Source organism: Apostichopus japonicus, chromosome 6, assembly GCF_037975245.1.
Source record: "Apostichopus japonicus isolate 1M-3 chromosome 6, ASM3797524v1, whole genome shotgun sequence".
Lineage (NCBI taxonomy): Eukaryota > Metazoa > Echinodermata > Holothuroidea > Aspidochirotida > Stichopodidae > Apostichopus > Apostichopus japonicus.
In genome coordinates this window covers 4,096,953-4,106,338 of record NC_092566.1, presented here as the reverse complement: position 1 = coordinate 4,106,338, position 9,386 = coordinate 4,096,953, and the positions used below count along the sequence as shown (strand labels likewise).

Below are 9,386 nucleotides of genomic sequence, written 5' to 3'. Positions count from 1 at the left end.
AAATTGAAGCACATTTTGGCTCTATGATGTCATATTCAGACTTGATTAAGTCTTCAGCCTATTTTGTAGAAACTTTAGATTTGAGATCTCTACCAAATATGGAATAAGGTTTTTCTTAGCTGTTTTGGGAACTAATTCATTACAGTTATGTTTATCTTGGGGCGTCGATTTCTCTCGAACTTATCTTCGTATCGACCGGGTGCAATGAGCAAGGGCATGTATTTTATGAATGATCAGCAGATTGCAAACCACCACCCCTGCTTCATACCATGGAGCTATTACCGAATAGCTCCATGTTTATACATATCCATGATAGACACTATGTATCCATTTCAGCACTGTTAATTGAGTGAGCTATTGCAGCCAATACTCATAGCTAGTACAGTAACTACTGTTCATGTTCCACAACCGTGCATCAGTAACTACTGCGCTGTGTTCGTATAACACGGTAACATGTGTTACAGGTGGCACAGTAATTACTGCAAGTTTTTCCTTACTGCAAATTAGAAATTGAAAAATTTTGAATTTAATTTTTTAAATGTTAAATTTTATAATTTTTAAAAATGGAAAAACTAAAAATTAAATGGAAAAAATTAAATTTAACATCTATTTTTTTATTAAATTACTGCAAATGTTCACCTGTCGGACTCGTAGTTCAACGTGTAACAGCTTTCCAGTAATTACTGTGCCAACTGTAACACATGTTACCGTGTTGCGAACACAGCGCAGTAGTTACTGATGCACGGTTGTGGAACATGAGCAGTAGTTACTGTATATGAGTATCGGGTGGCTATTGTCGTTAAAATCCTATACCGTCGTGCGTGACCTGTTTATCTGTAATGTGCGATGTGGACTTTGAAATGTTTACATTTAATTAAGTTACTGAGAAGAATTGAGATACAGATTAAAAAAAAACCTTGTTGCACCGTGACGAATATATGATAATCGCAAACTGGTCCGGCATTCAGACGTCAAACACAATGCTGGAAAATATCCAATAAAATAGAGATCTGCTATATCATATATTTGTGTGAAATCTTCTGCTTTAGTAAGCGACAGTCTTCTTACCAGACCTAGCAAAAATGTCGAAAAACGTAATCACAGATGTCTGTGTGATTGGTGCTGGAATTTCTGGACTAGTGACTGCCAAATGCATGAGAGATGTTGGTTTCGATGTGGTTGTTATTGAGCGAACGAATGATGTCGGTGGATTGTGGGTGTTCAAAGAGAAAGGCTATGGAGTTATGCGATTCACACACATGTAAGTATATATATTTATCAGGCCATACAATTTTACATATAATATTGATAAGACTATACGTCAGATCTGTGTCCCTGATCCCCTTACCTCCCCCCCCCCCCAGCATGTCCCATCACCTCCTCTCCTCTCCCTCCCTTTCTTCTGCTCTCATCCCATCTCCTCCCTTCTCTTCAATCGGGCGCACTCCCCTTCTTTCACTCTTCCTCTTCCCCCCCCCCACCCCCTTAACTCTTCTTCACCAACTATCCTTCTTAGGAATCATTTGTAAAAGATTTGTCAATGACAAGTGATGCATATGCTGCACCATATATACACGCCACATACTCGGATGCATGAGGTGGGGGCGTATACCCCATTTTGTTAACCTCACACAAAATTCAAAATAGTTATTAGCACAATGACATGTCGCGAAGATTTGATGCCTACGAGCCATCGACTTTTCAAATGGTCGACTTAAAATTTAATTTTCTATCTTCCTCTTTCCTTTTCCGTTCTAGAAATGTATCAAAACAAAATTACTGTTTCTCGGATTTCCCATTTGGCGATGATGTTCCAGATTTCCCACACAACGAACAGATGGCGTCCTACATACGAGACTACACCCGTCAGTTTGGTCTTTATGATATCATTCAGTTTCAAACAGAGGTTGTCAGTGTGAAGAGGAAAGGTGAGTGTCTCGCAGCAAGATAGCAGGTCCACCGGAAACTGGATGACGTGGAGGAAGGGAGGAGGGGAGGAGGGGAGGAGGAGAGGATGAGGGGAGGAGGGGAGGAGGGGAGGAGGGGAGGCGGGGAGGCGTGAAGGAGGGGAGGAGGGGAGGTGGGGAGGAGGGGCCAGAGTTAATGATTTTATACCTTTTGTAATCGTCAACTGAAACATCTATACATTCAAGAAATAATTTGCTGATCCTGGCAAAAATGATATATATTTTTCTCTCGTCCATATACAGGGGATGGCTGGCAAGTGATGACTTCTAAAGTAACAGCAGACGAGGACGGAGTCGTTACCAGAACTGGAGAAGAAAGCATCGTCCAATGTAAATATGTCGCCATTGCGTCTGGACATCATGCTAAACCAAAGTGGCCGAATTTCGATGGTCAAGATCAGTTTAAAGGTATGGGATAAATGTGTAATGAGGACCTACTGTGAGGAGAAATATGAAGTCTGGAAAAGGAAACAATATTTCTTCTTTTTTCAGTCTGCACAATAATTTGTACATATCTCTCAGTATGTAGTTTCATTATCTTACAGACTCTTAGACCGAATATGAATAAGCTGTTAAGATTGTTCCATAAACCTCTTTTTCTTTTGTTGTTGTTTTTCTTCTTTAAAGGTGAAATAATACACAGTGTTGACTTCAAAGACGCCATCACCAATGATTTGACAGGAAAACGAGTTCTTGTTGTTGGTATAGGAAACAGTGGTGTGGATGCTGCAGTAAATTGTGCAACAGAAGGAAGGTAAATATCAAAAACAGTATTTTAAATCATTGAAAACAGTTTCACTGATATCCATTACTATTGCTGAGATGTGCACTTACTTTGTTCTCTTGTCACTATGTTCGTTATAGTCCTACGTTCGAATTACAGCTAATTTAGATCGACTTATTTACATTTGTTATAAAAAAAAAAATTATACTTTCCCCCTTTTTTTATACAGATGCAAAGAAGTTCATTTAAGTACCCGCTCTGGAGCTTGGGTCCTATCAAACTATATTTTCGGGTGCCCGGTGGACCACTACGCCAGCCGTGCCTTATTGTGGTTACCATGGCAGCTGGTAAACATGGTAACAGAAACTGCGACAACGCTGACATTCGGCCATCCTAACAAGTGAGTTATGGAACGCCAAAGAGACCACACGTGATGATACTAATATATAAAAGCACATGCGGATAGTCAGATCGTATAAAAGTTCACGATGATCATATAAAAATACTTTTATATTATAATCAAATCTGTTGTCCTTTTGGGCGTTCCATAGTGAGATGTGCATAAACAAGATTTCGAGTCTGAAAGTCATAGAGGTAGGTTGTTGGAGGGAAGGAAGGGATATATTTGAAAATGTCATTTCGTTGTTGTTCTTGTTTTTTGCTTGTTTTTTTTTAACTTTCTTTTCTATCTGTCTCTGTATAGATGGGGTCTAAATCCTAAGATGAAAGCACACCAGACGCAGTTCACCATTTGTCCAAATCTTGTCTTTCACATACAACGAGGGCAAGTGAAAATGCACCCGAATATAACCCGGATGGAGGACAAAAAGGTGTACTTTACCGACGGTTCCTTCACTGAGGTGGACGCTGTTGTATTCTGTACAGGGTATTTCATTGATCTGCCATATCTAGATGAAGAAGTGAGGAGTCAATGTTTGAAGGACGGAAACAGCTTGGAGGTATGTAATGCCACTCAAGCACACGACAAATCCACAAATCTACTATGTCGTAACTTAACCACCCCCCCCCCCACCTCAACCCTTCCCATCTCTGAACGTCCACCTTGAACTTTGGCAACTTTTCATAGGTTTAAACATCGTGTATTTAATCTGCCCCTATACTTACATAACATTTTGTTGCAAACGACGTTGGTTCCTTAAAATTGTGGAGGCTTTAGGAGCCAATTTTCAAAGCGAGCGTATTTCAGTCCAACAGGAAGCAAAAATCGAATATTAGATAGTTTGAGGTTTACTGAATAATATAAATTGTCTTTGATCTCATGCCTTCGTAATTCCTTCGAATATGCTAGAAAGATGACACTTGGTCACCCCAATAATGAAATTCTCACTCTCATAGCAGTTTTACTCAATGCGAGTCACTGAGACAATAATTTGATATCTATAATTTGGACCTCGAGACAGTATCGTACATCGATTTGAGTACCTGGAGGGTGCAAAATATTGGCACCGACACGAATAACCTCTAAATGGTCTGTAAACCAGTCTAGTTTGTAACTAGTGCTGGTATGTTCATTTTAATCCAGACCTCAATTATAGAATCATATGAGCTAGGGGAAGGAGAATGGAAAGAGGGAGGGGTTAGAAGGAGAAGTTAGTAAGTGCTAGTATGTTCATTTTGTTCCGGACCTCAATAATAGAATTATAGCAGGGAAAAGAAAGAAGAAGGAGAATGGAAAGGGGGAGGGGTGGGGGGGGGGGTTATAAGGAAGACGAAGAAATGTGAAGGAATAAAATGGGGGAAGGGAACTATCCTTTACTGTCATATCAGGTCAAAACGCGGCTTTGGGATTTTTACTCCTTATATTTCTCCTTTGCAGCTCTTCAAAAATATCTTCAGTCCGGACATTGGGTCATCGTTAGCCTTCATAGGGTTTGTTCAACCTGCGTCAGGAGGACTCCTAAGTATGTCGGAAACACAAGCAAGATGGTGGGCGGAACTATGCAAAGGAAATGGGCGGTTACCTGACAAAGAGACCATGCTCGATGTTATAAAGAAAGAACAGGTAAACCGCTCATTTTCTCTTCGTTTCTATTTTTGTACAGCTATTTATCGGTATTTATTGTGACATTCCTCCCACACACCCCATCCTAAACCGACCCCTCGAAAAGTCCTACAGCTACTACAAAGCTGTGGCCTGATTGGTGGAGCGTTCCAAGTAGAAACATTTCTTCGATCCCCCGAAAGCTGCTTAGATGGTGCACCAACATTATAAGTTCACTTTCAAAGCACGATAAAACATATCGCGTCTGCCTAGTACATCGGAGAACTCAAGAATGTAACCTTTTGCAGTACTTTTTCATTGTTTTTGCAGGCGCTGATCCAGGTGGGCAGGTGGTGGGGTGACCTAATTTGTTTAATTGTTGTTCTGCAGGAGAATGCCAGTCATTCCTACATTGGAGTCTGCTTCATCGACCTCAAGGTCACCCCATCCTTTATAAATCCTGGATCCGCCCAACACCCCCCCCCCCCCCACCCCCGCCCCCACACACACCGCTGATGGTTTGGTTTAGAATAATATAACATATCTCGTCCTAGGCAACCAGCAGTCAATTTAGAAAGATCTATCAGACACATATATATGTTGAAGTATGTTATACTGAACTTAAACAGTGTTTGTGACTTGCTATTGCATCTCTTCTTGTTTATTTCTTGTTATTGTTTATTTCGTTTACTTAATGCTCTGTTTTGTTTGTACAGCACTTTGAGATATTGATGGAAAACGTATATTAATAATGTTCATTATTTATTTAGTATGTTAATAACGTCAGTTACAAATCATGCATATGCAAACAAAGGTGTTTGTTTTAAGTCTCCTCTAAAATGAATATCATTTACATATTAATGAACTTGAAATGCATCTCGTTTCATCTTCTTTTCTTACAGGAGGAGTGCGCTAAGAAATATTTCTCCTCATCCAGACATACCATTCAGAAAGACCCTATCATATATAACGATGATATAGCTGCGAGGTTTGGCGCTAAACCACAACTCTGGAAACACCCTCGTCTGGCTTGGAGGTAACATCGATCGAAAAAAAGATATCTTTCGATACTGTCACTTTAACAGAGCCGGAGTTGGTATGGTTCCATCCCTACCGCCCTCCCACCACACCCCACCCCAACCCCACCCCACTCCCGTAAGTAATTTCTCTTTATAGACTTGCATTTGAAAATCGCTACCAAAGAAGAAAGAACTCATGATATGCTGCAAATTCCGGGGGCTTTCCATCTCCCATGCATTCCCAGCTCTCAACCCACCCCCCCCCCCATGTCCCTCTGTTTAACATTAAAACTTAAATTCTAAACGATCATATTTATTTGAATAATATGATGTCATAAGTTAACATTGCCAATATTAATAGTTTGTTAAACTTTGACATAACAAAAACAACAACAAAAATAACACTCAGCGACAGCAAATCAGTGAAAGTTGTGAGGGTTGAGTCCGTGGTATGGTCACGGCGAAGTAGCCTTCAGACATGTTGTGCATTTATCTCGATTCAAATGCAAATTTCATTACCTATTACCATTTTTGTAACAATCTTACAGATAACTGCTGGTTATAGACTCCTCAAATGGTCATCTACAAATTTGAATGATAACTTTTAACTAATATACCTTTTTTCCGATTTCCGGTAAAACTAACAGGTTACTGCTCGGTACATGTGGATCAGCACAATATCGTCTCCAGGGGCCAGGTAAATGGGACAAAGCTTACGATGTCGTCATGAGTGTGCCGACGACAGCTTTCGTTGACTACAGTGCCACGGCGGTGCTGGTGATCATAGCAGCTGTGTTGATGTGGTTTCTAACGTTACTATGTTGCTAAGTCTAACACCCTGGGCTGCGGAGAGGTGTGTACTGGGCCATACATTTCTATCGCTCCATCGATCCAACCGGTGGCGTTGAGGCATTGAAATAAGCCACGCATTTCGCGAAACTAGCACATTTTTCGCGACCGACAGGAAATCCTATGGCAAGTCAACCTATCGGCACCTACGTGGCCAGTCAGACATTGCCGCGTATAGGTTCGAAACCGGTATGCCGGTATAGGTCCTTGAGTATATTCTGTCTAAGCTGCTGAAATGATTCATGTATCTACTGTTTAGCAATTAAAAAATCTGATGTTGTCAGCTCTATATTAAGAAATGTTACTTTTGCAAAATTAATTTGTATTGATGCGGAAGAATTTTTATTCGGGCAATTCTTGCCACATAACTTTTATAAGTGAATCAAGAACAAATAGGAAATTCTTGCAATTTCTTTGCTCCAGTTCCAAAACTATTTTAAAGGTATTCTCTCAGCTATAGGAAATTTTTAAGGGCAGGCCAGTTTCTTAAGAAAGTACCCGGCCATTTCTAGTAACTTCTAGCATTTTCAAGCGTATTTTAGGATATTTTGTAAGGTTCCTCTTCAAGTCACAGCGTTACTTTTCTTTTCGCGGAGCTATACTTGCATTAAACCCGATATGCAAATCAGTGCTTGATGCTTTTGCAATCATTTTGCTCCATTTTCATAAATATGTTTTGTTTTTCTTAATATTCAAACATACCAAGAGATTTATCCATTCAATTTCTTTGCATTGACTATAAAAATAACCCATCAGCTTTAGTATTCGGGGGACTGTTTGTGAATCCTTTCAAGCAAATACCAAAGTTCATGAAACGCAAGTCAAACTTTGATCGTCCTTCATCGATAAATGAAATATTCATTATAGAAATCGTTTTTATAGATATCGATTCAGTTTAATTGTCGTACTGGCATTGCTCAAACCTCCTCAAAATGTTGTCAGTTAAAGTTATAAATTCGTAACTAATCGTTGAACATTTAGATCATGCTGACATCGGAATGCGACTTTTATACAATAAACCAAACGGCGTTCAATGGATGCCAAAGGCTTATGTAATTATTAGACTTAACAATATATAAACGTTGTGGCTATTCGCACGAACGTAATCGTGCGAATAACATTGACTATTAGCACGCATGTAACTTGACCAATGGGCGCTCGTGGTTGATGTAACCAATGAACTGTCCTGATATGTGCTGGCCGGGAGGGATGAACAGGACATCGATGGACAATAACACAGCAGTGCATGACAATGGAACAGGAATTTGATAACTATGGGGATTTTCAGGGTTATGTTCAAAGGATATGGATACTTTTTCTATTTTTGTAATAAAGGATTCCAAAACCGTCGAAGCAGCAAACAAGCTACTAGATGAATTAAGTTCATCATATTCCTTATGCATTTTAAGAAAGTTTTGCAACAAATCTTTTCTGAAATATTCCAACAAAATCTTTAATTATTTCTCTGAATTTTCCCAGAATTGATCACATCTTTGATTTCTCTCATATTTTACAGATTTGGCTATTGATTTTGAAAAAGATAACCTTTTTTTTGAGAATCAGCAAATTTTCATCGACCAAAATCTTCAGGGGGGCAAGTGGGGGGGGGGGGGCAAATCGACCGTGCACACCCAACACTGTGGTTGGGGCCATGGTTTACCTTCCCCGCCTACTAAGTGCTTTTCTAATCACTACATTCTAACATGCCTACTTATACCCACATACACGTTCGTGCGAATAGCAATCCTTATTGGCACGCTTTCGTGTGTAAAGTCACTGTCTATAAGCACGAGCATGTTCGTGCGAATATCGATGTTTATTGGTACGTCAACGTAACAATAACGGTTGTTATTGGCACGTGCACGTGCCAATAGACACGACCATATATAAATGTTAGCGTCTTCGAGTAAATGAGGAATCTATATTTCAAAGCAATTTTTATGAAAAACACCACACAAAATCGTCATGAGCATTGCACCAATGAGATGAACCCCTGAAATATTTATAATATTTGATTATTTTTATTACAGTTATATAAGAAAAACCACACTGCTTCCATTTTTTATTAAAAACATGACCATACTGTGTATTACGTTGTGTTGTGTTGTGAAACTGCATGTACAATATACACAACATTCTACAAAAAACGTGCTTGGGAGTTTTCGTTTCTCACTTTATAACTAACGCTGTTAAAGTATAGAATTGACTTCATGTGGGAAATTTTGAGCAAAGGTTAATTAAAAGAGAAAAGAGATTCCAACGGGTGGTGCCGTCTAGACTCCCCAAATATCCGTTGTCCCCCCCCCCCACCCTATATCAGTAATTATACTATAGTGTAAATCCCTCGCGATCATTCGATCATTCGTGTACATTGTATCAGTTAGGATATATGCGCAATTGTGGCGATAGGCAATAATTGGCCTCCAAAGAACCGGTTTCCCAAGCTTCTTTGACCTCCATAGCAGGCAATATCGTGGATGTTCAACATATCATGCACAAGCTTTACCTTAAAGTAAATTGAAGCAATATTTACAAAAGTTTGTCACTTTGACCTCTATTTTCATCAAATGACCATTGCCCTGCGCAAACAACAACTCTTATGGGTAGACTGCCTGCAAATGAATCAACTGGATGGTACCCACTGGGCAGTAGGCAGTGTGAACCATGACTAGAACAAACCTCGCCCAGGTTGGCTGGCTGATAAGATAAATAGCAAATATTGGATCACTGATACTGGTCAGGCATGAATACATCCAGGGCTTTTATAAACTTACCGGTTTGCAGCTAGTAGCCATTAAGAGCAGCGACTAACGGCAGCCACTAAC

General features: G+C 39.7%; 1 protein-coding gene across 1 annotated transcript; it reads left to right on the top strand.

Moving 5' to 3' along the window:
• Positions 1–949: 949 nt before the first annotated feature.
• On the top strand, positions 950–7,377 carry LOC139968720 (flavin-containing monooxygenase 5-like). Its single transcript, XM_071973029.1, has 9 exons — positions 950–1,261; positions 1,759–1,928; positions 2,211–2,375; positions 2,595–2,721; positions 2,921–3,091; positions 3,395–3,650; positions 4,529–4,714; positions 5,596–5,729; positions 6,360–7,377. Exons 1-9 carry the CDS (start codon positions 1,083–1,085, stop codon positions 6,538–6,540), a joined length of 1,569 nt encoding a protein of 522 aa, XP_071829130.1. The 5' UTR covers positions 950–1,082; the 3' UTR covers positions 6,541–7,377.
• The last annotated feature ends 2,009 nt before the right edge of the window (positions 7,378–9,386 follow it).